Genomic DNA, 27809 nt, shown 5'->3' with positions numbered 1-27809 from the left:
CTACAGTGCCATCAGCCCAGAGCTGGGAAGCGCACACTCTTGTCCTTTCCTGTTTGTGAGGCAGACACAGGTTAATTACAGCCCTCTCATACCCACAGCCCTGAGTAGACTTTAGAATTCTTGTCAACATGTTATTCCCAGCAGCCACCATCAATTAACCAGAATTGACACAAAAATTAAAACTCATTTGACCTCTCAGCTCCAGTGCACACAAGCTTTTAAGGAAATGATTGCTCCCAGGGTCTCACCCGAAGCTCTGTGTGGCCACAGATTGCTCAATGTGGTTGACAGGATGCCATAAAAGGCTATAATAGGAGCAGTCCTTGGGCATCTATTGTAACTGTGTGCCCTTATAGGAAGTCACACCTGGAAAAGGGCTATAAGTAGTGGACAAAGCATCTTTTTTATTTTCAATGACAGTTGACATTCAATATTATTCTTTATTAGTTTCAGGTGTACAGCACAATGGTTAGGCAGTCATGGAGTTTACAAAATGATCCCCCTGATATTTCCAGTCCCCACCTGGTGCCATACATAATTATTACAATATTATTGACAATATCCCCTATGCTATACTTTGCATCCCCGGGGCTGTGCTGTAACTGAACTCGTAGTCCTTGACTCATGCGCAGACTTCCTTGGGCGATGTGGGTGAGGTGCCATCCTGGCCAGGGCTCGTCCGCACGCTGAGCACCAGGGAGGCTTGTCTTTCCCACAGCACCACGCTCCCCACAGCAGGGGCTCTGGGCTCCGGGCCCTGCGGCCAGCACAGGAGCCTGGGCTGTTTTTGCACTGGATTTTGTCTTCAGGTGAGGGGAGGACAGTCGAGAGACAGTTCTGGTTTTCACTGGATGTCAAAGACTTCACCTACAGTTACCTGCATATGCGGTTACCTGAATCTGTCCCTATTACACAGGGAAGACTCTTACTTGTTTTAATCTTTTAGCAATTGATGACTTTTTAAGAACACTCATAGAATTGTTAAATTTTCATATGAAAAATGTTCAGTAAAGGGAGACACCAAAGAATCACAAGTGCTCATCTTTGATCAAAGTTGTCATTTTTTGCCCTGACCAGTGTCGGCCCAGCGTGTGGAAGTCCCAGGTTCGATTCCCAGCCAGGGCACACAGGAGAAGTGCCCATCTGCTTCTCCACCCTTCCCCCTCTCCTTCCTCTCTCTCTCTCTCTTCCCCTCCCGCAGCCAAGGCTCCATTGGAGCCAAGTTGGCCTGGGCGCTGAGGGTGGCTCCATGGCCTCCACCTCAGGTGCTAGATAGGTTTCAGTGGCAACAGAGCAACGGCCCAGATGGGCAGAGCATCACCCCTTAGTGGGCATGCTGGTGGATCCTGGTCAGGCACATGTGGGAGTCTGTCTCTCTGCCTCTCCACTTCTCATTTCAGAAAAATACAAAAAAAAAAAAAAAAGTTATCATCTTTTGCTCACATTTACCGTGGGGAAAAAAGGGCTATGTAAGTTAGAAGGCCTTGGAATGATGAAAATGTCATGTGGATGTCTTTAGACTATAAAGGGTTGATGATGAAATAGAGACAAAATTTTTTATATTAAAATATGGTCATATAAATTTCCAAAACAGCGTATCAGAGTACTACCTTGGTAACCAGCATTTGGTTGGCTGAGTGTTCACGTGCCATGACCGGTACCTTGTCTCATGGTTCTGCCGGTAGATACGGCTGCTTCAAAGGGACAGTGCATAGGGAAGGTCACCGGGGGAATCACTGTCACAGCCCACATGGAAGTTAATGGTCATACGGACTGTGATGGTAAGAACTGAGAGCTACGACCAGAGTGAAGATAGAGCAACAGAATCAGGAGAATCTGCTGCAGGGAGTGCTGTTGGCCAGGAGTGAATGAGAACTATTAGACTCTTTCTAGCTTGGTTATCTGGGTGGCTAATGATGCCATTGATTTGGGATAAAGAGGAAAAGAATGAAGGAGGAAGGTGAGGTATTCACGTGTCATAAGTGGAGTGCCACCAGAGACAAAAATTTGGGAGCAACCAGAATGTGATCAGAATCTGAAGTCAGATAAGATCTCTCAGTAGAATTAAGGAAGAATAAAGAGAGGACATGTGGCAATGCCTTTGGGAATGTGTAAACAAAACAAAAACAAACAAAACAAATTGTGAGACTCAATGTACCATGGAAGATGTGAGCCCATGAACTTTGGGACCAGAATGCTTAAATTCAAATTCTACTTCCACCACTTTTTGGCTCTCTGACCTTGGGCAAGACACTCAGCATCTTTGTATCAGTTTCCTCACCTGTAAAATGAGATGCACCTCAGAGGGTGTCATGATGCTCAAACAAATCAACATCTACAAAACATTTGGAATCATGTCTGACACTCAGTAAATATAGCTTGGTTTTTGTTGCTGTTAAATGCAGAGTATTAGCCCCAAATATTGATCTTAATTTCACATTGTACTTTATTTCTCTACTGCGCCTATTTTTTTTCAGAAGACTGTGGTTTGTTTATCTTATGCTACTCATAATTCTAGCAGGTCTTGAATGAAGTATTATTAAATTCCCTACCCATTTCCTGTTAAAAGTCAATCTTAGGGAAGATAAAATCAATTCTTTTCTTCACAAAACAATTATCTTATTTTAAAACGAAAGAAAGAAAGCTCAGGAAAGTTGGCTTTGGGTGTGCTGCAATGTAATCATTTGTTTCTACGGCTTAAATTGAACACTTTTCTCCAAAGGAACCTTTCTCCCAGAAGTTTTCTTCTTTTACTTATTTTTTTTTCACTTTTTAGGACCAACATTACAAAAGTGAGTTTTTCCTATATTCCAGCCATTTTGGCTTTTAGTGAGATGACGGCATAGTCATGGCTGTCCCAGTCTGCTGTGTGCAGGAGCACTATAGATTGTTCTAAATGCCTAATATCATGTTCTTCACCATAGCCTCTTGAGTTGGCTACAATGTTTGCTATATAATTAATGAGAAGGGTGTAAGACTCTCTGAATCATCTCAACACTGGTGAATTCGACTCCCTGTTAGGAAACAAACACGGTTAAACAGTTGGTTAACAAGGCAGAGTGTCATTCAGTGTGGGTCACTTGTCACTTTCTTCTGCTGTGTGTCATCATTCTGAGGATGAGGCATGAAATGGATGGCCTGGTGGTAGTTCTCCACCTGTCTTAATGGAACTTTCAGTCTTTTAACCCAGGACTATTGTCCTGAGACTATGTCACAGTGATGGAGATAAGAAGTAATAGGAGCAGAGACAGGACTGTCCCTGTAGGATGACTGTGTCAAGACTAGCTTTATGAAGGTGTTAGAGAAACTCAAAAGGTAAATAGATCATCCATAGAGGGAGGAAGGAGAAGTCAGTACTCATGTAGAATTGGAATGGTAAGAGACACCAAGGCAAAGCTAGACTGAATTTGTTTGGGCAACAAGTAGACAAATTCCCTGCAATAAAACAGTTGGTAAGAGAAGCGATGAAGAACGTGGGAAGCTGGTGTTGGTGAAGTATAGGCGTCATCTTATGGTCATTGAAATTGTGAAGAGGGGTGGTGACATACATGTAAATAAAATATTTTAGCACAACAGGGCTTTTTAAAAATATTAAGCACCAGGATTTAGGTAGAAATGTCTTCAATCTTTGCCTACATTTAAACTATAATCATAGGATAAGAAACATAAGAAAATAAAGTGGCCAGTATACACCTACTAACTGATCTTCTTAGTTATTAATTAGAAAATATTAATTATTAATTAGGATACTTTTTTGATTGACTCATCTTTTGCAAGGAATATATGCTAATTTATACTAGAAGGAGAGTCACTGGATACAATCCTAGCCTATTTTATAATGAGAAAAGTGAGCCCCGGAACGCTGTTTGAGTGGCTTGCTCGAGATGTCATAACCAAAGAGAGGCTTCAGAATTAGATTCCTCCTTAACATATGAGGAGCTACAGAAGGAACCTGGTCCTTAGGAGACACAGGAGGCCAGCAGACCCTCGTCTGCACATCTGTGACCTGATTTCCCTGCCCCTGATGGTGTTGCCACTAAATAACCATGAATGTCATGGTGTTTAGATCTTCATTCTGGAAGATTTACTGAAAATAAATTATTCAGTTAATATCTAACCAAATAATATTATATATAATGTATACATTTTTACTACAACAATCACAAATAAATATATCGAAACTTCTACAAATTACTGTAAAAACAGAAAATAAGTAGCATATTGTTACATTTAAATAATTTTTTTAAATTTCTTTTCACAGGCTTGAGTCAAAGGAGCCTTTCCTCTCTGTTGGGTGAGTATATATCTAAACATTTTAAATCTCATATTGTTAGTTTTTAATTGAAATTAGCAAGGTTTACTGAAATGGTATTTCAGTTATTTAATGCTCTATTCAGAGTCACAACCTATCACGGAGTGCACCATTTCTTCAGTAACATTGCTATCTATGTTTTACAAGACTTCAGTAAAATGCACCCTGAGCTTTCTGTGACCTCAGAAATTCAGCTAACGAACGTGTGTGAAATTCTGTATCCTCAATAAACACCAAGTAGGGCAGACCCCAACTGTCTATGTTCTCATCATGTAAACAGGTGCTAAAAGTTCCTCTGCACGGCCGCTTTACTCCTTTCCATGTTACTCATCTTTGAGCTGTTTTCTTTGTCTCCTCTACTTAGTGCTTCTTCCCTTGTGTTCTGTAAATCTATCTCCAAAATCTCTCTTTTTCCTCTTTTTTCCTCATTTCCCTTTTATTTCTCCCCTTCTCCCACACGGAGCTGATGGCATCATCCCGAGTCATGATACATCATCTAATAATAATGTGTGGTTGACAAAACACAGTAAGATTTTCATGCATTTAGAACTAATTAAGAATGAACAAAATTGTTTTTAACAGATAATCCTATGACTACTGTATTAAAATGTCCGGTTAAAGGACTTCTGCATGCTCAGCATTGTGGCCGATATTGCAAAGTTTCAGGAAGTGTTGGGAGATGTGATGCCTAGCTTTGAGGAAGTCGTAAGGTATTCTAAGCAGCCACTGTATTCATCATGCTTGATAACCAGAAACACGAATGGGGTTAGATTTTTGAACGATCACATCAATTTTTTTTATGACTTTATTTATGCCCTTTGAATATTCCTGTCACTCATTGAACACCATGGTTCCCTCCCTCCCTTCTACCCCTCATAAAAGTATTTCAGAAAATTTTGTGAAGCACAGGAATCAAAATAATTGTTTGGGATGCCCGGGAAGAAAAATGGAGCAGGTGATTTATTGGAAGGCTTCATGAAAAATGAAAAGTTGCATTGATCCAGTTCAAATAAATCACTAGAGCATGCCTCTTTCCTTCATTGGCCCTCCGCTGCTCTTGTTGACGCTCTTTAAGCCTGAAGAAGTATTTTGTTTGGAATACATACGTGACCTGCCCTCAAGGCAAGGAGGCTGAAATGGCTTCTCTTCACGCCTCACTTGTCGTGGTTTCTCGGCAGCATTTCCTGTCCTCTGACTTCTCTGAGATAGAAGTCATTTTTTATTGCACGCCTCTAGTAATCTTTGTTTTAAACATAATACCAGGAGTTCAGAATTCAATAAAAGAAGTTGCCAAAGAAGACTGTTTTATATAACTCAGCAAGTACTCAAAATAGGAAAACTGACATGGAGGATGACACTGGGACTTAGGTAGGACTTAGGTAGGGTGTAAGTAGGACTTAGGCATGACTAGGTTGGACTTAGGTATGGCTGAAGTAGGACTTAGGTAGGCCTTAAAAGTGGGATGAAACATACACCCAAGTGGTTCTGCTGCCTGGACACTTGATATCACAGTGAGATTTCTCCATTCCCCTCCATGAAAATGATTGTAAACAAATTCAACCAAAAGTACATATGAATCTCTCTTCCAACCCTGTTCAGTGAGAGGGCAGGGTAACACGAATGATCAAGGACACATACGAGCCTACCAGTCATTAGGGAATCTACTGCAAGAAACATTTTTTAAAGTTGTGCCTTTTATTTCAGTCACTTGCCAAAGGGAACAAATGTGTGGTATGTGGTTCATGATATCAGTGGACATATAAGTATATAACTTGGAGTTTCTCTAGGACCCTGCATACCTCACATACCTTCATTTTAATTCTATGTTGAAGAAAAAATTATATTACTGAATAACTCGGTGCTAAACGTTGCATACTTCAGTCCATTTCCTACCAGTGTCTTAAAAACTTGTTAATATGTATTTTTAGAAATTGCTTTCACCCTCACCGGCTCTGCCCCTGACACATTAGCTGCACTAGTTTAGGCAGTTACTTAAACTCTCAGCTTCTGGTCTTTATTTGTGAAATAGAGATTAAATAAGAACATTTAGATCAAGCATTTAGCACTGTTCTTGGCTCATAGGAATTACTCATGAATGTTAGCTATTATTATGGTTCTAGAAGTATATTCATGGGTTATATTCTAAACAGTCAGTCAGAGAATAAAACTCTACTTTGGCAGGTCATGCATTGAGTTACGTGTAGAAACCAAAAGTTGTTTTTATATAGCAGAGAAAAAAAATAATTGTGAATGGAATGAGCTATCAACCAAGATGAGCACAGATTCTGTTTCACACCTCAATGAATAAACACTATTAATTGGCATTTAAACTCTTTAAAGGAAAAGAAATATCAATAAATGTTGATGTGCCTCTCTTCTTGATGTAAATAGGGGAGCAAGATTTCTCCTTGAACAAATGTTCTACAGGAATTATGAAATAACATTTTTAAATGTCACCACAATAAACCCAATCTGAATGTACCAAGGGAGAAATTTGTCAAAGACAGTTAAAACACAAGAAAATCTTTGCTTATGGAAAAGTTCAGGGAATTGTGGAAGGACATCTCAGATCTTGGACCTTCAACTCTACATTGCTGTAAGATCTTTCCGGTGCAAAGTCAGTGATTAATAAAATAATGTCATTAAGAAAAGTAAAAAATAAACTTTTTCGCAGCACGAGGCCTGAGGCTCACCCTACAGTTGGGTTCTATCTTCCTGGGTGGGTCAGTACACATGCAGTATTTTCCACGGCTTATCTAACAGTTTCGGTACCAGCCAGGCCTGGAGCCTACTGTCTACAATGCGCCAGCATCCTCCCCGCCCTCCTCTTCGAGGCGTCACAGGTAGTTCTCACAGACGTTTGTGGTCTCTGGGGTCACTTCAGAAAACCCTTGAACCCTAACCTCCCACATGGTAGAGGCAGACACACTGACCTAGACCCGTCTTGGAGTTCGGACACAGGAGACCAGAACAAGTACAGAGACCGGAAGGTGTGCTGTGGAGTTTGCGTGGGGCGCAGGGAGCACACCGCCTATGCTCGGGAGTGTAAACCTCAGTCTAATGTCCCCCCAGGCCTATGGTGGCGCTTGCACTGAATTGTAAGTGTTAAATTATTAAATAATATAATTTAAGTAATAAATACTTTTATTAAATATTAATAGCAATGTTTTCTATTTTATATTTCAAGTATATTTCGTATAAATGTATTATTTATAGGTAATTCGTACTACGTATATAATTTATTATAAATATATAATATAAAATACTTCACATAAATAATATACATTTAGTCAAAAGGTTTAAAAATTAAAACTTTTTCCCGTCTTGCTTGCCTAACAATAAGAGAGACCAGTGGAGCGGCCTTCATTAACAGCACAGAGATAGGCTGGCCCACTGGTTGATACTCCTCTCACCCTCCAAAACATTACCTTGTAAAGTAACTACAAGAAGTTTTCCGGCCAATGCTTCTTTCATGTGGCATCAGATAGATTCTGATGTTGGAATTAAGCTGGAAGAAAACAGGCCTCACGTCTGCATTTAGGAAAGGGAACAAGAACCGAGTGACCGTTCTGATTCTGATTCCAAGATCTAAATGCTGGCTTAAAGCCAGTGTTGCCTTGAAAGCGCTTGCCACAGCTTTGTGATGGACCACACAGAGGAGGGGAGAAAGAGGCTCCCGTTCGTGTGATGTTGGAGAGTCACAGTGCAAAAGGACACAGTGAGACAGGACGTGACCCCTCTTCCGGGACAGGTAAAGGTCAACGCCTCGCAGACACAGAGCAGCTTGAGCAGACACGCAAGGCACTAAATGGAAACTTCCATGTGAATGGTTTCTTCTTACCTCCTCAGTGTGAAGTTGACCTTCTTATAAGAGGACTCTGCCTAAGGATTGGTCGTGTTTTGGAACTAGAACTTTGATTCACACCCGTTTTTCAGTTGATGAGTTTTTGCATGTGTGGCTTTATTTATTATGAAGGTAATTGCTTACTGCATGGGTAAATCCTTTCTCAGAGTTTTTCACTCTGTTAGAATAATCTAAGTAACTCAGACTAATTTAAAAATTATGTTGCTATAGCTCAGAATATATTCTTTTTTAAAAGCTTGGCTGAGAGGCATTCAAAAACATATTCAGGATACAAATGCTGATTATGATATAGATCTGTGTTTAGGCACCAGCTTTGTGGGTTTATCCTGGCCCAGCCATGCCCTGATCCCTGATCCCCGGGACCTGTTCTACTCAGTCCAAACAAGAGGGTCTAGACTCTGTGTATATGCAATGGAATATTATTTAGCCCTTAAATAGAAGGCAGTTCTGCCATTGTGCTGACATGGCTGAGCCCAGAGGACATTACAGTGCATGAAATAGGTCAGACACCAGACACAGACAGGCAAAGAGTGCACGATCTCACTCATATGTGGAAGCAAAACTAGCTGAAGTCAGAACCAGGAAGTGGAACAGTGGATGCCAGGGATGTGGGGGGTTGGGAGACAGAGTTTCAGTGGCTCTGGATGAGTGAGTTTCGGGAGCTAAGGTGCAGCCTAGGGACTGTCACAAACACAACAATGCACTGCACTGCACTCTTGAAATGTGCTTCTCAAACAAGTAGGTCTGAAATGTTCTCACCCCGAAAGAGGAACAATGTGAGGTGATGCATAGGTTTTTTGTTTGTTTGGTTTTTTTATAAATAAATTTTTATTTTAATGGGGTGACATCAATAAATCAGGATACATACATTCAAAGAAAACATTTCCAGGTTATCTTGTCATTTAGTTCTGTTGCATACCCATCACCCGAAGAGAGATCATCCTCCGCCACCTTCCTTCCAGTTCTCTCTGTACCCCTCCCCCTTCCCCTCTCCCTCCTTCCCTCCCCCCACCCCCATAGCCACCACACTCCTGTCCATGCCTCTTAGTCTCGCTTTTATGTCCCACCAATGTATGGAATCCTGCAGTTCCCGTTTTTTTCTGATTCGCTTATTTCACCCCGCACAATGCTACCGAATCAGATGCATAGGTTTTTTAGCTTGATTTTTGGAAATCACTTCACAGTATATATGTATAGGGAAACATCACATTGTATAGCTTACATATATTTAATTTTCATTTGTCAAAAAAATAATAAGATTGGTAAAAAAACAAACAAAAAACAGAAAGAAAATGCTTGATGAAAATATCATTTTCTTTAAGAACATCAGAATCAGTGAGTGATGGATGAGGCGATGTCCCAAAGGTTTCTCAGCTGAACTTTGTGGGATCATGGTAATGGAGGGATGTGCTAAAATCCAGGTATAGTGTCAAAACTATACAAGAAAGAAAGAAAGAAAGAAGGAAGGAAGGAAGGAAGGAAGGAAGGAAGGAAGGGAGGGAGGGAGGGAGGGAGGGAGGGAGGGAGGAAGGAAAAGAAAGAAAAAGAAAGAAAAAGAAAGAAAAAAAAAAGGAAGGGTAACAAAAAACTGCCCTAAGTTTTAAACACCCGTCTCACACCCTGGAGTCCTCAGTGGCCAGTTGAATGCGTATCTTTTGATGGTGTGGTTTCAATTTCCTTTGAGTCCCCAGGGAAAGAAGGATAAGGGGATAAAGCCAATTTACCCCTTCTAAAAATCCATTTTCTTATTTTTTAGACTCAGACAGTGCCACCGCAGAATTAATGATTCCTTTAGCAACTGTGCTTGGGTTATTTTTCCAAGGCCTTGCAGGCAGCTTCTCCAGCTACAATTGTCATTTTAATTTATCAACCTGCCACTCAGCCAAACGCTGTGCAAACCCGAGAAAGCTTCAACTGGGTGTTTATTGCTGCACCTGTCGCTGGTACTCTCCTGTATCTGTCAAGATCATTTAAACGGCACTCGACGGCATACTCGCCAATAAATTGGGTAATCGATCATGTACATGTACATTTCAGTAGCGGCATCCTGAGCGTGCAAGTTCCAGGGACATGTCTATCTCTCAAAAGCAAGAATTCATGGCTCCTCAGTAATAAAATACAGTAGAGTCATCACACACAGCCTTTCTCGGTCCTTCCGATTTACACCTGTCCTGGGAAGCAGCAGGGCTGATTGTGGCTGAAACAACTTTTATTTCTCCTGTGTAATGTTCTTCTTGGGGAGAGGGAAGTATTTGCTGATTGCAGCAGGCAGGAAGAGTGTTACTCAGGGGGCGTGGTGGGGGGGAAGACATGGGATCCCCCCGTGAATTTATTTAAATTCTGCTTATAAAGAAAGCAGTGGTGTGAAGCTTTGTAAAGAATGAGGTCTGGAAAGAGTGTTCCCAACACTTCCCCTGCTACCTCATTCATTCGTGAAAAGAGTGTCACATTAAGCCACATGTCACAACCCATAGCAGTTTTACTAGGAGTATTGGTATCATTACATATCATAGGCAGCCTCCCCTCAAAATGTGGATCACATCTGTGATCAAAACTTAAGATATTTAAAAAGCAATTTATCATTTGATATATATATATATATATATATATAGAGAGAGAGAGAGAGAGAGAGAGAGAGGAAGAGAGTGAAAAAAAAAACGCTATTTAGTCATTAAATCCATTCAACCCAATAACAGATCTAATGTCATATAGGCTCCCCATGCATTTGAGATAAAATGGTGTTTAAATGATAACTTAAGCAATATTGGCTAAATAACTTAATAACACCCTTCAAACTCTTAGCTGTAGCAATCCTCACCCCTTAATTATTTTAAAAAGGTAAGTCTAGCCTAATCTGGTGATGGCACAGTCGATAAGAGTGTCAGCCTGGGACACTGAGGACCCAGGTTCGAAACACCAAGGTTACTGGCATGAGCATGGGGTCACTGGCTTGAGCATAGGACCATGGACATGACCCTGTGGTCATTGGCTTGAGCCCAAAGGTCACTGGCTTGAAGCCCAAGAGTTGCTGGTTTGAGCCCAAGGTCACTGACTTGAGCAAGAGGTCACTGGCTTGGCTAGAGCTCCCTGGTCAAGGTACATATCAAAAATCAATCAATAACAACTAAGGTGCGGCAACTATAAGAGAGATGTTTCTCATCTCTCTCTCTCTTTCTGTCTGTCTGTCTGTCCCTCTCTCTGTCTTACAAAAAAAAAAAAGCAAGTCTTATGAGAACTCCTTTTGAAACTGGGGGATTTATGATCACTTCATATCACACAACTACACAACTGTAAATTAGCCACATGAATTTTAGCCTATAGAAATTTATCTTTATTGTTTAAAGTCCTATGCATGTTGAACTTAAGTGATGGTTTTGGAAGAAGTAGACCTTTTATTGAAATCAATATATGATACTTATACTATTTAATTTCAGACGGTCCAGTGACATGAAAATAATGCAATCTAAGAATTATATTAAACAAATCCATATTTGAAAAACTACTGCCTAAGCATTATAATCCTGTTCAACTTAAATATGAACCATTCTAGCATCAATTAAATAACTGCAGTTAGATTAGAAAGGAAAAAAATCAAAATTACTTTTACAGAGAAAAGAATAGGCATGTGTCTTGTCATGGTGATGGGTGTTCAGGCCCAGTGGCTCTGAAAGCTGAATTAAACCTGCTTGGGACCCTCGATCCTTGACCCCTCCTGGCATGACCTTCCTCCTTCCTGGGGGACCCAGTGACTAAGGGGATCCCCTGGCACATCTGGACCAATGTGGTCTCCACAGAAACATCAAGAGCAAAATGTCCACTTGGGAAAGGCTTGGTTGGACTTGAATTGATGTTGGCCAGTGTCTGTCCAATGTGGCCACTTCCCCATCTCAGCTCACCACGCCATCTGTCGGCCAACAGAGTTGCCATCCCTACTTTCTTGAGCTTTTCTCTTGTAAAGGAGAATCTCACTGTGAGAAGAGAAGACTGCTCTCTTCAGTTCCTTTTCCATCTCTTCCAGCATCTTCCAGAACAGGCTGTGCTTCTGATGAGTATAGCTCACGTCACCATACAACTGGTGATTTCTCTTTTCCATTTTCCAGCAGTACCTTTGCTCCCGGACTGCTTTTCTCAGAGGCTGCTTCTCGTGCTCAGGATGCTATTCCAGCAGCATCTGAAGTGGCAGCCAGGGCGTCTGAGCCTCCCCTGCTGAGCTGCTGACTTTCACGCTGCAAGGATGCACTGTCGGATTGGAGATGGTCTCTCTGTCCCGTCAGCACCTCATTCATTTTCTTCTCTCAGTTTCCTGCATAATTATTTTTCTTTTTCGTACACTTCCAAACTAGACACTTCTGATTGGTTTCTGTCAGGGAGACCGAAGATGTCCACTTTCCACATGTCGCTTTCCCTGTGTTTTCAAGGTGCCACGGGACCGTCTGTCTGGAGCTGGAACACGTGGACGGCCTCCAGCACGGTTTCAACCAGGGAATTTAAGTATCTCTGTTCCCTGTCCAGTTCCTGTAGCATCGTAGGTTGGGGGCTCCAGCCCCTGAGCGCCTGCCCCCTCCTTCCAACCCTCACATTCTGGGACAGCAGTCCTAGACTCACTGGAGGTGAATATTTCATTCAGACCATCCGTGATGTTTTCTGAAGGTGCTGAACATTTTGCTCAGCCATTTTTAAGACGTGTTTTGCATCGGTCACTTGGGATTGGTGGGATTCAGATGTCTCTGCAAGTGGCCGCGCCCCTTGTTGAAGGGGAGCAGTCATCGGTCCCTGGAATGAAGGTCGAGGGTGCTCACCATCCTGTCCTTTCTCCAGTGGGGAAGACACTCGGTGGCGGGCAGCAAGGCCTCCCTGGTTCCATGGGGCCACACAGCTCTGTCTCTGATAGCCACTGTCATTTGGGCCATAACTGACCCCATGGAACCCTACGGTGTTCTGTTTCACACACAGACCAGTGCCAGGCAACCGGGACAAACCATCATTAGAGCTGGAGGAGCAAGAAGCCAGCCAGGCCTAGAAAACAGAGTTCTCCAACTATTCTGCTCCTGGCACACATAGGAAGTGGTATCAGCTGTGCAGAACCTTTGGGCAGGGGGCAGGGAAGACGGCAGCCTGGAGCTGTCATGAGACCATACAGCAAACTAGAGGGTCAAAGTGGCCATGCCAACCCCCTTCTCTGCACGTGAGCATGTTGGGGCAGAGTGGTGAGGCCCTTGCCCCTGGGTAGGGCTCACTCTCCTGATTTCAAGGTTCCTTTTGCTATGGAGGAGGCTGAGCCTATCTACGGAGGTCCCTTCTCCACGACTCCCTCCTCTTGTCGCCATATTTGGTCAGTGTGTGGGCAGAAACAGAAGACCAGAAAGTTTCCCTGAATGGACAAAGAGACCTGGAGTCAATTGTTGGAACTCAGGAGAAACCAATCACAACTGGCAGGTCTTACAAGTTCATAGCTAATTGTGTGGAGCCAGAGTCTTCCCGTTCAAACCCAAGTGTTTCTAGATGGGGTGACTCAGGGACCCAGGCTCCTTCCCAAATGTGGCCCCTCCATGCTCAGTGCATGGCTCCCACGGAGGGAGGGCAGAGAGGACCAGAGTCACATGAGGAGAGAGCGAGGATTGTGTCTCTGGGGAGAGAGGTGGAGGGATGGCCTCAGGACCCATGTGCCGAGTCGCTGTCCCACACCCCAGACATCATCTTTCTTCTGCTTTATCCTCTCCTTAGAGTTTTGTATTTATTTCAGTCATCATGGACACTTAAATAATAGCTTTAATTATTCAGAAAAAATAATAGTATACATAAAAATTTATCTGTTGCTTTTAGAGGCATTGTGACTCCAGTTTGCATATGAAAAGGCTGGCAAAAGTTGTGAAGCCTCGCTTCCAAATTAAATTCTGTTCATCTGGCCAAGAATGACTCATTTTTTATTTCATTAATCTCAAAATGTGACCATTTCCACACTCTTAGTGACATTTTCAAAGTACAGAATACTTTCTGATTCAAAAGATTTGCCAGTTAACTCTGCAGAACAAATCAGTTAGCACAGTATGACCACTAGCTGCCAAATATTAGCAAAACCCAGGCATTGCTTCCACTTCAAGGGCTTATTGAGGGGTGGGGTGGATAAATAGTATTTCAGCAGTGATATTTTGGCATACCAGCTGCGATAAATATTGAGATTATTGAGTTGTCTTTTTAATCAACCCTGGAATGTTTCATGTTTTTAGAAACCCTATTGTTTTCTTTGGTAAAATTTTTACTGGGTCACATTCAGAACTCACCATTAGATCCTGCAGGCCCCATTCAACTTCAAGATGGCATGACAGGCTGAACTCAATGGTAGGAAGCCCCACAGTGAGAAACAAATAAAAGATGAAACATGAGGAGATATGTCTCCCAGATATCAACTAAATTATCATGGCATGCCAGCAATAATCCAATAAAGGTGTCTTATAGTCTGATTGGAGAGGAAAAATCTTGAATGCCTTTTACAAAATGAGGCTCCCTAGGGAAGTTACTTTAAGAATGGAGCCCTTAATCCTGGGCTTTTGTCCACTGTCATGTCAGTAGGCCCGTGGCAGGCTAAGGACTCCAAATTCTGTGTAAGACCACCAAGTCCCAGATCAGGGGAATGTCCCATGAGCCGAAGCATTCATTCCTAACTTCCTTCAGTCTCCTGGACTTGGTTTGAAGCTCTCAAGAAAAAGTTTGAGAGCATTGCTGTTATTTGTCCAGTTTCATGAAGTGTATCAGTTTTTCATTTGAAGGACACCATGAGGTTGTACACAAACATATTGTGAGGACAAGGACCGTGGCTGTTGTAAGCCAGCGTCCGAGGCAAGAATGGTTCCGTTACTGCAGTTGAATGGCAAGCCCTTTCCCCATTACAGACATCACAACAGCAACGGTCCTTGCTGGAGAGTTTGAAAAAGGTTTTAGACATTGATTTTTGATAAATACAGATAAAGGGTGGAGCCAGAGTATTTAGACCTAAAATCGACTCTGCTGAGAAAAAAAAAAAATCTGCAATTCATGTTATTTCTGAGAACACTGTTAATTGCTTCATGTTTAAACTTTCAAAAATAAATCAGGGGTTGAAAACAGGAAGCGGATGCTACAGTGCTATTTCTTTCTAATCAAGACTTTGTTTCCAGGGTCTTTGTCTTTATGTCAAATTATCGATTGTGCATGCTTGAGATTTATTCAGTACAGAATTCTGTTCAAGTTGTATTTCAAAGGCAAGGCAAGGCGCAAAGGTGGACCGGGCCAGGGCTGCTCCCAGGTCCTGTACCACAGTGCCAATCCATGTGTGGGATTTTAGCATTTGTGGCTAGTAACTGTAGAAGGGAGAAACTTTATAGCACAGTAGTATTGCTGTGGCACCTACATGTGCCATTTTGCATTTTATGAAATCATCGCTCTGAGATGGGTGGAACATTTTCAAAATAAAAACCAGGTCCTTCATCACAATAAACTGAGAAGACCTGGACATGACCAAGTCATTGTCCTCAAGGATGTTATCATCTAATGAAGAGGATAGAAACGAAAAAAGCTGGCATCTATTAAATAAGACATAGCTTGGTAATTCTACATATGGTGTTAAAGAAAAAATTTTAAAGGCTACTGTATGTCATATAAGGCATTACTTGATAACTCTTGGAAGACGAGTTATAAACAAAAAGTTGTAGGACTATTAATTGCATGATGGGACATGGTCGGGCAGGTTTGGTTTCTGTTCTGGAGATAGCTAGAAGTTCCAGATACCAGATGACATGGCTGAAAAATTTAAAAATGACCACATCAAGGGACACTGGACAGTCCTGACTACATTTCACCTTTTCTTCACCTGCCCTCTCCCCATCTCCTCTCCCCATTTCCTTCTGTCTCTTCTTCAATTCTTCTACCTCCTCCTTTTGTTATTCCTTCCCTCTCCACCCATTCTCCTTTCCCTTCTTCTATTTTCTTCATTTCATAAAATGCATGCCTTCACAAAGGAGTTTATGCCCTTTGGACTGGTCCTTAGTCTTCCCTTTGTTTTACAATAGATTTTACCATTAGGAAGAATGGTAATGTATGCGACATGTTCGCTGGATGCCAGCAGTCACATACATTCCAATCTGTCCCCTAGTTTCACAGTTAAGAAAAAAAAAAATCTGTCATCATCTTAATGAATGATAGAAAAGTTAAGATAACTCAAAATACTATTACTTTTCCACATTAAACCAGAAGGAGACTTTTCCTTAAGTTTACCCTCTGTGAGGAACTGAGCATCCCACATCACCTGGAGATTCCAGTAACCCCCTAGAACTCTGATTCATCACACTCCAATGAGACCCAACAGTCACCAAACCCTGCACACGGATACCCACACACACACACACACACACACACACACAGCTCCCAGTCAGGTGTTTGGTGCCTTGCTCAGAAATATGACCAACCAGGAAAAGATCAATAGATAGTTGAGAAAATACTCTACTATGAAAGAAAATAAAACACAGAAAATCAGAATTCCACAGAAATAGATAAAATATAGGGAATATAAAATTGAACCTAAAGAACCTAAAAACCTATCATTTATATCCCTCAAGATAGAAAAAATTTTCTATGAAAAATATATTATTAAAAAGAAAGATATGGAGAATAAGAAAAAAATTTGTATAAATTGAAATTACAGCAGACATGAAAAATTAAAGTTTAGAACAGGAATTTAAAAGATCAAAAAGTCAAAAGACATGGAAAGTAGTAAAAAGAAGATTTTTAAAACAATTAGAGGCTTAGTCCAGAAGGTCCATATCTAGAAATAGTTGTTTCACAAAGAGAAAACAGAGGACATTATCAAATAAGTAATGCAAGAAAATGTCCTAACTGAAAGATGGGAGTTTTCAGTGTAGAGAAGAACTTAAACCTTCAAACAGAGAAATAAAAGCCACATACAAAGTCTCCAAATCAGGATAACATCAAAATTCTCAACTTTAGAAAATCATAATCATCAAATAATAATTTAATAATATTTTTTAAAAACCAAGGGCACATGTACAATGAAAAACACAGTATATAAAGATTTGCTAAACCATCAATATATTTTTGAAAAATGGTGATGAGAAAAGCTATCATCCTATTTTATTTGAATGATTTAACTGTTTTATGTTAAGATAATAAGTTTTTTTCTATTTTGTGGGCCATATGTATTTTATTTAGTTTTCTTTACTTAGAATGTATTATAAGGAATGCCTCAAATTTTAACAAGTGTCTCTTTAGCATCTACTGATGAAAATCATATTTTTTCTCCTTTCTTTTCATGCCAGATTATGTCTACAGATTTCCAGACTTCAACCCAACATTAATTTCCTCTCTCTAGCTGATACTGGTTTATGATGTTGCTCTTTTTTCTGATGAGATTACGGCCGAGTTCCTTTCCTTTTCATCTTTTCTCTTTAACAAGGAAAGCTTGTAAAGCTATAAATTTTTCTGAGTCAGGTTCTCACTGTGTCCCTTTGGTTTTAGAAAAAGTGTTCTTTCTTCCTAGATAATGCGAAAGTCCCATTCCACTTCTTTAATCCTCCATCCATCTGAATGGCGCCATAGAGTCTGGTACTGGTGCCGGGGACAAAGAGAGCCAGATTCAGACACCCCCTCCCCACATGTGAGGAGCACCATGGTCCATGTGGACATTGGAAGTTGATCTTTATAAGATCATGAAATTTCAACTTGGTAGATGTCACAGAACTACATAAGGCATTAATTCCCTTCTCTACAATATCCCTAACAGATGGCTTTCAGGCTTGAGTTGGGGCATGCATGCCTGTCATCAGGGTTGTCCTATATCACACAAGATTTTGTGCTGGTATTTCCCTCTAATGATTCTAGTCTTCTTCCCAGACTGTTAGCAACTCAAGGTATTTGGAGAGCATTCTTGCATGCCTTGGTGATGTTTAGATCCTTGTCATTACTGCTCTTTAATACTCATTCTGCTTCTGGGGCCATAGCAAACAAATTCAGTGGCTTTTCCACTAGACAACCTCTCAAATACCTATATGATTGGCTGCCTTTCTTCCTGAAGCCTTTCTTCTCCAGACCAAACATCCTTATTTAATCCAACCATCTGTATACTAGCATCATTGCTTTGAGACTTCTTGCCATCCTAAATTCCTTTATCTGTATTCATCCCAGTTGCTAAAAACACTTCTAAAACCTCTCTGAAATGCGCTAAACTAAATATTTCCAGGGGCGTCTCAAAAGTGGAAGCCCAGTGGAATTATTAATCTTATTTTTTAAAGATGCTGCCGTCTAGCCTGACCAGGCAGTGGCGCAGTGGATAGAGCGTCAGATTGGCATGTAGAAGACTCAGATTCAAAACCCAGAGGTCGCCAGTTTGGGCGCAGGCTTACCAGCTTGAGCATGGGGTTGCTGGCTTGAGCGTGAGATCATAGATATGACCCCATGGTCACTGGTTTGAGCCCAAAGGTGGCTGACTTGAGCAGGGGGTCACTCACTCTGCTGTAGCCCCCTGGTCAGGGCACATATGATAAAACAATCAATGAACAACAAAGGAGACTAAGGAGCCACAACGAATAATTGATGTTTCTCATCTCTTCCCCTTCCTGTCTGACTCTATCTGTCCCTCTCTCTGCCTCTCTGTCTCAGTCACAAAAAAAAAAAAAAAAAGTGCTGCCATTAATTGAAGGCCTACTAAGATTTCATCAGCCATTTGGTGGTAAAATCTTAACAGTGAACATTGACAAAAATCCCTAAATATTTCTTATACCAATGTTTGGTGAGATACAGACAATATAAGTTGTGCTCTGAAACTGAATAGGTCCTGTTGATGCCTTGGTTCTCTTATTTAGAAAAGAATATTAATGCAAACTTGGGATTTTTGAGACAGTTAAATAATTTGATGTATATAAAGCACCTAGAACAGTGAGTGATAGATGCAAAGCATTCAGTAAGTTCACTGTTAACATTATTGTCATTGCTGTTGTTATCATTATTATCCCTTTGACGTCACTCTCATATATGTATAATCTGGTCTCCACCATGAGGAACATGGTCAGGTGATAGACTTTCCCTTGAAGAAAAATTATTACAATCCAATAAGTTAAATAATAAAAACCACTCATACCCTTTGGTTCTATGTCACCTATGATCATTCTCAAATACGTAGACCACAGGAATGCCTACACTGGGTTATATCGGTCAAGGTCCAGTCAGGAGTCTGGCGATAGACCCCACACTAGTCGTTTTAATAGGACAATTTAATATGAGGAATTCTTAACTAGCAACATACAGTTAGCTACTTCCAAAGAGTAGAAGAGACAGCAGAAGACAATCAGAATTGAAAATGTAGGAACCAGTACTGTCCCAGTGGCTGAGGGGAAGAACAAGGAAGGCATGAACCAGGAGTGCCCACCTCTGCTCCTGGCTCAGAGTCACAGTCCATTGCAGAAGGTGTGACTGTAACCCACTGAAGCAGGGATGTTTGTTAGGGTGCTGATGGGCTGGGGGGTAATGAGTAGGCACCCTCCAGCCTGGGTGCCTGTGAGCATCAATGGTTCCCCCACATGTTGCTGACTCCCATGCTGGGGGAGCAAGAAGAAAAGCACATGGAACCTGGAAAAAGAAGGCCTTCTTTTTCTTAACCTTTCAGTTTCCTCCAGAGCACCCCCTACTGACAGACTCTAAACAGAGCCAACTGGGTTTATAAGATCCAGCCCCAATATCACAAAGCAAAAGAAAAAAAGAAAAGATTGAGAGCAGATAGACAATAAATTGATATTTATTGGCAGAAAAGTCTAACCCAAAATGGCCACTGTAATGGTCTAAAATTCTAATATCAATGTTCAGGTGTTTAAGATTTTGTTTTCTTACAAAAAGTAATAATAATAAATGTTATAGCAGATAGTTCCACAAACATGTAACATTCAATTCAAAAAATATCCCCTGGGTTACAACACACACTCTACCTTTTCAGGGCTCCCCACTGAGTGAGGTAGAGGTGCACACAGGCAAGTACCTGTCTTATGTTAAGAAAAGAAGTGATAAGAACGAGCCTGTGCATTTATAACTAAACTCAGTTAAAACAAGAAGATAGATCACGTGTTACAGGATTTGACATGATGTTGTATTGGAACAGCAAGAAATAGACGTCCTGCCACACAATCAAGAAGCCAAATTAAGAAATTAGGGAGTTGCCCTGGCCGGTTGGCTCAGTCGTAGAGTGTTGGCCTGGCGTGCAGGAGTCCCAGGTTCAATTCCCGGCAAGGGCACACAAGAGAAGCACCCATCTGTTTCTCCACCCCTCCTCCTCTCCTTCCTCTCTGTCTCTCTCTTCCCCTCCCACAGCCAAGGCTCCATTGGAGCAAAGATGGCCCGGGTGCTGAGGATGGCTCTGTGGCCTCTGCCTCAGGTGCTAGAATGGCTCTGGATGCAACAGAGCGACTCCCCAGAAGGGCAGAGCATCGCCCCCTGGTGGGCATGCCGGGTGGATCCCGGTTGGGCGCATGCGGGAGTCTGTCTGCCTCCCCATTTCCAGCTTCAGAAAAATGCAAAAAAAAAAAAAGAAAAAAAGAAATTAGGGAGTCTTTATTAGCCATCTGCACAACTGCATGGAGATCAAAGCCTTTCAAATCAATGTGGCCCCAACTACAGTCTGGGACTAGCTTTTAAAGGCAAAATTACATACTGACTGAGAAATGGGGAGGAGAGAAAGCATAGCAGTAAAACAAAGCAGTGAAACAAGCTTTCTTACAATGTTTATCTATAGGGTTAATTCAGGGAGAAACATTCAGAGAACACCTGCAACCTTGCAAAGCTAGCCCAAGGCCACAGTCTGGATACCAGCCCAAGGCCAGGAATAGGCAATCTTTTTAGAAAAAAGTAAGTTCTTCTAAAAGTCTCTTTGTTTTAGAGAAAGTAAGTTCTGCCAAAAAATTTTTATGCTAAGAGCCTTTCTTTCCTATATTTAAATGAGTCCTCCTGGAATATTTTACTGCACAAACTTTGGTGTCAAGAAATTCAGACAAATTAGATGATGTTCAAAGACGGGAGGCAGAAATGATTAATGGAATGGAGAGATGGGTTTGTGAAGGGAAAGGCTAACAGAAATAAATCTGTACAGATTAGCTATGTGACAGGAACAGCAGAGAGCTGGCAAGCATGAGTGCAGTACAGATACAAAAAGACAATCATTGAACAATAATACAGTCAGGACAAAATAACAAAGCAAGTAGCAGCACAGTAGGTAGAATTTAGTCTAACTCAACAAACTTTTTGACTGAGGAAGAATAGTTAGATTTTTAAGGATGGATGCATGTTTAGCACAAGGAAGATATTGTACATCACGTTGACAGATGGACACCTTGAGCAAAGACCCTAACAGGGAAGTCTGTTGAGCAGCTAGGCCAACTAATGTAAATAGTGTGTAGCAAGATGAGATCTTTTGGCCTTGGCCGGTTGGCTCAGGAGTAGAGCGTCGGCCTGGCGTGCGGGGGGACCCGGGTTCGATTCCCGGCCAGGGCACATAGGAGAAGCGCCCATTTGCTTCTCCACCCCCACCCCTTCCTTCCTCTCTGTCTCTCTCTTCCCCTCCCGCAGCCAAGGCTCCATTGGAGTAAGGATGGCCCGGGCGCTGGGGATGGCTCCTTGGCCTCTGCCCCAGGCGCTAGAGTGGCTCTGGTCACGGCAGAGCGACGCCCCGGAGGGGCAGAGCATTGCCCCCTGGTGGGCAGAGCATCGCCCCTGGTGGGCATGCCGGGTGGATCCCGGTCGGGTGCATGCGGGAGTCTGTCTGACTGTCTCTCTCCGTTTCCAGCTTCAGAAAGATACAAAAAAAAAAAAAAAAAAGATGAGATCTTTCTCTCTGAGAGGAAGAGGCATCTCTGGACCACCCAAACAGGAGGTGCTGAATGACTGAAAAGTAAGCTAACAAATTGTTGAAGAATATTGGAAGGAGCAGCTGCATTTTTGGAGAGGAATGAAGTGTGAAGTTGGAGAGTTGTTGCTGTTCCTTATTTTGACACTTTGTAAAAAGAGTGCTTTTAGGTTGTTAGCAACGTAGATGAGGGGTAGGAGAAGAGGACATATTTGGGACCAAGAATACCAGTTGGGAGCCCATTCACTGGTCCAGGCAAGACTACTAGCTCACTATCCCAGCCATCACAGTAGCTGGGATGTGTGGGTCACCTGCTTTCCTAGTTATAGCTCTCACATCAAATGTACCAAGTATTTATAAAAAAAAAAAAATTTAAGTTTCATTCTCATGGTAGCTTTATAAAGTAGTCATGAATTGAAGAGGATCATATATATGAATATTTTTTTCATTTATTCTAGTCCAGAAGTCAGAAGTGAAAACTAAACCCAATTTTGGGATTGCATGTGTAAATGTTCATCCTAAGAGAATTTAGCATAGACAAGAGTAAACAGCACCCCATCCAGGGTGATGCTTCCAAACTAAGAATCCCTCTGTTAACTCAGCCAGAGAGAGAAAAATAATTCTCTTTTTTTTCTTCTCTTTCTCACTTGATCCCAGAATTCACAAAATTTTCAATTAAAGTAATCATCCTTTAAATGGGGGGGATGGTAATCTTGACTCTTAGCAAGTAGGAGACCAGAACACTTACATGGGCTATGTGGGTTGTTTTAATCTTTTGAACTTCTTAGTCACTTTATCTTCTTCAGCTGCCAGGTCCTGGTCCACAGTGAGCCTGGACTTCTATAAATCCTTTAGGTTCTTGCTAGCCTCCTCCCCCAATCCAAGAAGTCCTTGGTAGTACGTCAAGTATTTTATCAATCATGTTTAGAATAAATAACTTAATTCACTATTTTTGAATTTTGAATTTATGTGTATATGCATATCTATAGCACACACATACACACACACACTTAGAAGTAAATTTAGAGGCCCTAGCCAGTTGACTCAGTGATAGAGGGTCAGCTCAATGTGTAGATCAGCGGTTCTCAACCTGTGGGTCGCAACCCTGGCGGGGTCGCCTAAAGCCATCAGAAAATACATAATGCATATCAGGTATTTACATTCCGAATCATAACTGTAGCAAAATTACAGTTATGAAGTAGCCACCAAAATTATTTTTTGGTTTGGGGTCACCGCAACATGAGGAACTGTATTGAGGGGTCACGGCATTAGAAAGGTTGAGAACCACTGGTGTAGATATTCCAGGTTTGATTCCCAATCAGGGCACACAGGAAAAGCACCCATCTGCTTCTCCACCCCTCCCCCTCTCACATCTCTCTCTCTCTTTCTCTCTCTCTCTTTCTCTCTCTCTCTCTCTCTCTCTCTCTCTCTCTCTCTCTTCTCCTCCCCTCCTGCAGCCATGGCTCTATTAGAGTAAGTTGGCTCTGGGTGCTGAAGATGGCTCCTTGGTCTCCACCTTAGGTGCTAAAAAATGGCTCTGGTTGCAACCGAGCAAGGGCCCCAGGTGGGTAGAGCATTTCCCCCAGTGGGCTTGCCAGGTGGATCCTGGTCGGGGCACATGCAGGAGTCTGTCTCTACCTCCACTCCTCTCACTGAATAAAAAAAGATAAAAATGAAATAAATTTAGAGATTTATATATATGAAAATGGACATATTTTTTTCCCACATATTATCTTGGCAGAGTTTTTAAATTTGTTCAAGTGTATGTATATACCATATTTTACCACATATAAGATGTTTTCATGCATAAGATGCACCTTAATTTTGAGGCCCAAAATTTAAAAAAAAAATGTATTACATAGTTATTAAACTCAAATTTTATTCATCACAAAATTCATACAACTCCTCATCACTGTCAAAACTTCCATTTATTAGCTTGTCCTCATCTGTCTCTGAAGATGAATCACTGTCTTCATATATTGCCTCGTCCCAAGTTCCATCTATAGCATTTGAAATGCCACACTTCTTAAATGACTTGACAATGATCTCAATATTATCCCAGGATCTTTTCACCCAGGTACAAACTTCTCCTATAGTTGGTTTCTTCACTCTTCCTGCTGGTGTCAAATTGTCCCCAGAAGACTTCATCCATTGGTCCCATTTCTCTCATGGCAGCTTTGAGAGGTTTGTTAATGCTGACATCAAGTGGTTGGAACTGAGGTGTCAAGCCTCCAGGTATGACAGCAAGTTTTGTTTTTTGCTCTGTAGCCATCTCCTTTGTGTGTGTGTGTGGTTTTTTTTTTTTGTTATGTGTGCCTTGAAATGATCAAGCACCAATAGGGCAGATTTTGCATAAGAGCCCACCTGGTCTCCTTCTCCAAACTTTCTCAAACCAGATCTTCATCCCATCCTGATCCATCCCACCCTTGTCATGAACATGGACAATCACTCCTTGAGGAATGTCTTCTTTTGGCATTGTTTTGCATTTGAAAATCGGCATAGAAAGCAGCTTAATTCCATCGGCACAACAAGGTAGAACAACTGTAGAATGACTCTTTTCATGTCCACTTGTCTTCACTGTTAGAGTTTTCACCCCTTCCTTATCAACAGTTCTGTTACAGTGGTACCTTGAGATATGAACAGACCAACATACAAATTTTTAAGATACGAGCTGCGACTCGGTCCATTTTTTTGTTTGAGATCCGAGAGAAATTCCAAGATATTAATCGTGATTCAGGAAGCTGCCACTAGTTGGCGCGTTTGCACACGGGTCCAGTATCAGCAGTATGATATACAAGTTGACTGATTTATGAGCTCAGTTACAGAACAAATTAAATTTGTATCTCAAGGTACCACTGTACTTGGGACATCAAATTGAAGGGGAACTTTGTTCATATTTGCAATCTGTCCCAACTCAAACTGATGTGTCTTCCGACATTGAATGACAGCAATGATGAAATTCAAGGACCTTTTTGCTCATAGCTTTCAGGCATCTTTTGGGCAAGTCTGGTGCAAGTACGCATGCTTAGTCCATTCTGTTTCATGAACCTGAAGCACCAATTGTGTCCTTCTGTGAAATCAGTAACTTCTTTTTCATCAGCAATTCTTCTGGCCTCATGCTGAACCATCTTTGTGGACACAGGAATTCCAATTGCCCTTTGCTCTTCAATCCATATCTTCAGTTCTCTCAATCAGGCCATTTTGCTGACTTGCCTCACATAGCCTTCTTCTGCTGTGGCATTTTCAGTAGGGTTTCTTCTTCCCATAGCCAGTCTCAGGTTGATTTCTCAGCTGGAAGAGGACCAAACTTACATTCAGCAGCACAATTTCCAATCACTTTTGCAAACTGGATCAGTTTTAACTTGAATTTGGCACTGTATGAAAATATTTTCTGAGCCATTTCTGGGTAGACCGTGGCAAAATATAACCTACCATAATATATAATACCAGTAACAAGTGCAAACCAAACACAAAGACAATAAGTGCAAAAAAGCGGGAAATGCAAGTAAAATAATCTACAACTGTATAAGACACACCCAGTTTTTAGACCCCAAATTTTTCGAAAAAGGGTGTGTATTATACATGGGGAAATATGGGAAGTTGGAAGCCTATGACAAGTTTTGTGACAAGTTAGAAGCAGGATCTGTAGGTGCCTCTAAGGACACTTCCTGATCCATAAAGTAGGCTCTGGCCATCGTCCAGGTAGCCCGTGTCCTGGCTTCTGCATTCATGACTCCCACAGTGTACTGAAGAACAGCTGGACTAAGGGAGAAGAAACTTCCTAAAAGCACGTTCTCCATACTCGCTCTGCATTCTCCTAGTGCTAATTCTTGTCTAGCTGGGAGGACTACCTGTTTAAAGTTCAGAAGGACCAGTTCAAATGCCATCTCTTTCAGGATGCCTTGAATCTCTGTTTCCCACCAACCACATCCTATAAACTCTCCTAGTCATTCTTATTTTTATTTTGGCCCTTGTGAGATTCTGCTTTGAATTATGGTCAGATGTGTGATTGTCTGATCCCTTATACTTAGAATGACTTTCCTTGAGGTTAGAAGCCATGTTCTGCTATTATCGACAACTCCCGGTATTGTGCTGTAATAAGTATTCAACAATTGATTATTCAATTTACTTTAGAGAGCCAGATGCAGTCATTGAGAAGGCTCCAGCAATAGTCATTATTGGCAGGATGTCTGTTAAGAAGCCATTAAAATGCTCCCTCCCTGTGCTAAGGAGTTTATTAACATTCTTCAGATTATACTTTAATGAAGTTTAATGATGGAAAAGAACAAGAAATACTTTGGTGTATTTGTCTACTCCTACGAAGGGGGTTTTATGAATTCACAGGAATTAGAGAAAATTGTTCTCATATTGCAAAACCCAATGAGTTGTGATTTTTTTCTTCTAGAAATGAAAGAGTTTAAATGAAATTCCAGGAACACTACTAGGTCTCATTTAATCTTCAGTAAAAAAAGAGTGTGTGTGTGTGTGTATGTGTGTGTGTGTCCGCAATTGCTTTACCAATTCTGATTTCTCATTAAATTTTGAAGGAATCTGAGCAAATAGAATAAAGGCACATTGAATAGTAGAATAGAAGTCATAAACGTGTACCAGATTTAAAAAAGAAAATACAAAGTATTTTTTGTGCTAAGTATTCAAAGCTCTTCTGGAAAGTCTAGTACCTGCCCCTTGCCACTGACCTTGCCCCCAAACAACAAAAATGTTGATGTTTACCAGACTTAGTTTCCTCCTGGATGATGCCCAAACAGTCTAACTTTGTATCATTTTGTTTCTAGTGGCCTAAGGACCAGACTGTCATGCAAAACTACTGCAATGAACTTTGCAAAAGTCTCCCCCTTAAAAGCTGGAAGAGATTAGCCCCAAGCATGACAACAGCATTCTTGGTTCATGAGGGGGAAAGGGGATCTTTTCTAATGTGAAATACAGTCTGGCTTTTTTCTGTCAGTAAAATTCTAGAATACATAAAATACCTCAGAAACTAAAATACAACTCCTAGAAATGCTATTCTTTGATAGCTAATGTCCAGTAGAGTTTTACAAAGAAAGAAAAAAGAGGATTTTTGTAGAAGAGATACAGCCTGATCAGTGGTGGTGCAGTGGATAAATTGTTGACCTAGAGCACTGAGGTTCCTGGTTTGAAACCCTGGGTTTGCCTTGTCAAGGCACATACAGAAAGCAAGTACAAGCTGATGTTTCCTGCTCCCCCCTTCCCCCCCCCCCTCTCTCCTCTTGCTGAAATGAATAAATAAAATATTTTAAAAACAAGAGAGAGAAATGCAAACTGCGAGAGGGGAAAAAAGAAGACAAAAAAAAGAAAGAAATTAAATTGGGTGGCAAGAACGCCAAGAAAACATGATGTACATGCATCGGACTTGCCCTGAGGTGTTCTCTCTTTGTCTGCATGGATCCCTTCCCCTTCCTGGGAAACCCTGTTGGATGTTGCAGCTTATGGCCCAAGCCAGCAACAGCCTTGGCACGTCTGCTAAAAACCCAAGCCATTAAGGCAAAAGCAGGCTTGTCATGATTACCAAGACAGGCTGTTTGTGCCTTTCATGTCATTATTAACTTGACAGGTAAAATTGAGTTTGTGATGGCAGATGGTGGGGCTTGGAGGTTGAACAATTCTGGATGCTCAACTCTCACCTGTTCTTGTAAATATGCTTTAGCAGTCAGGGTGTGGCACACGGAAGCAGGTTGGACAAGATCATTTAAGCAGTCACTGAGAAAAATAAAAATGGGAGT

General features: G+C 41.5%; 1 protein-coding gene across 5 annotated transcripts in view; it reads left to right on the top strand.

Annotated features, from left to right (window-relative positions):
* The window catches only part of RALYL (RALY RNA binding protein like), a 618546-nt gene that overhangs the window by 486163 nt on the left and 104574 nt on the right, over positions 1–27809 (top strand). For all 5 annotated transcript variants that reach the window (XM_066372430.1, XM_066372428.1, XM_066372426.1 and 2 more), the window contains one exon: positions 4262–4294. In XM_066372430.1, the coding sequence (XP_066228527.1) occupies positions 4262–4294 (33 nt within the window). The remainder of the gene's footprint in view (positions 1–4261; positions 4295–27809) is intronic.

Source organism: Saccopteryx leptura, chromosome 3 (assembly GCF_036850995.1).
Source record: "Saccopteryx leptura isolate mSacLep1 chromosome 3, mSacLep1_pri_phased_curated, whole genome shotgun sequence".
NCBI classification, from domain to species: Eukaryota; Metazoa; Chordata; class Mammalia; order Chiroptera; family Emballonuridae; genus Saccopteryx; species Saccopteryx leptura.
Note: the sequence above shows the minus strand (reverse complement) of the source record. Positions and strands in the feature narration are given on the sequence as shown.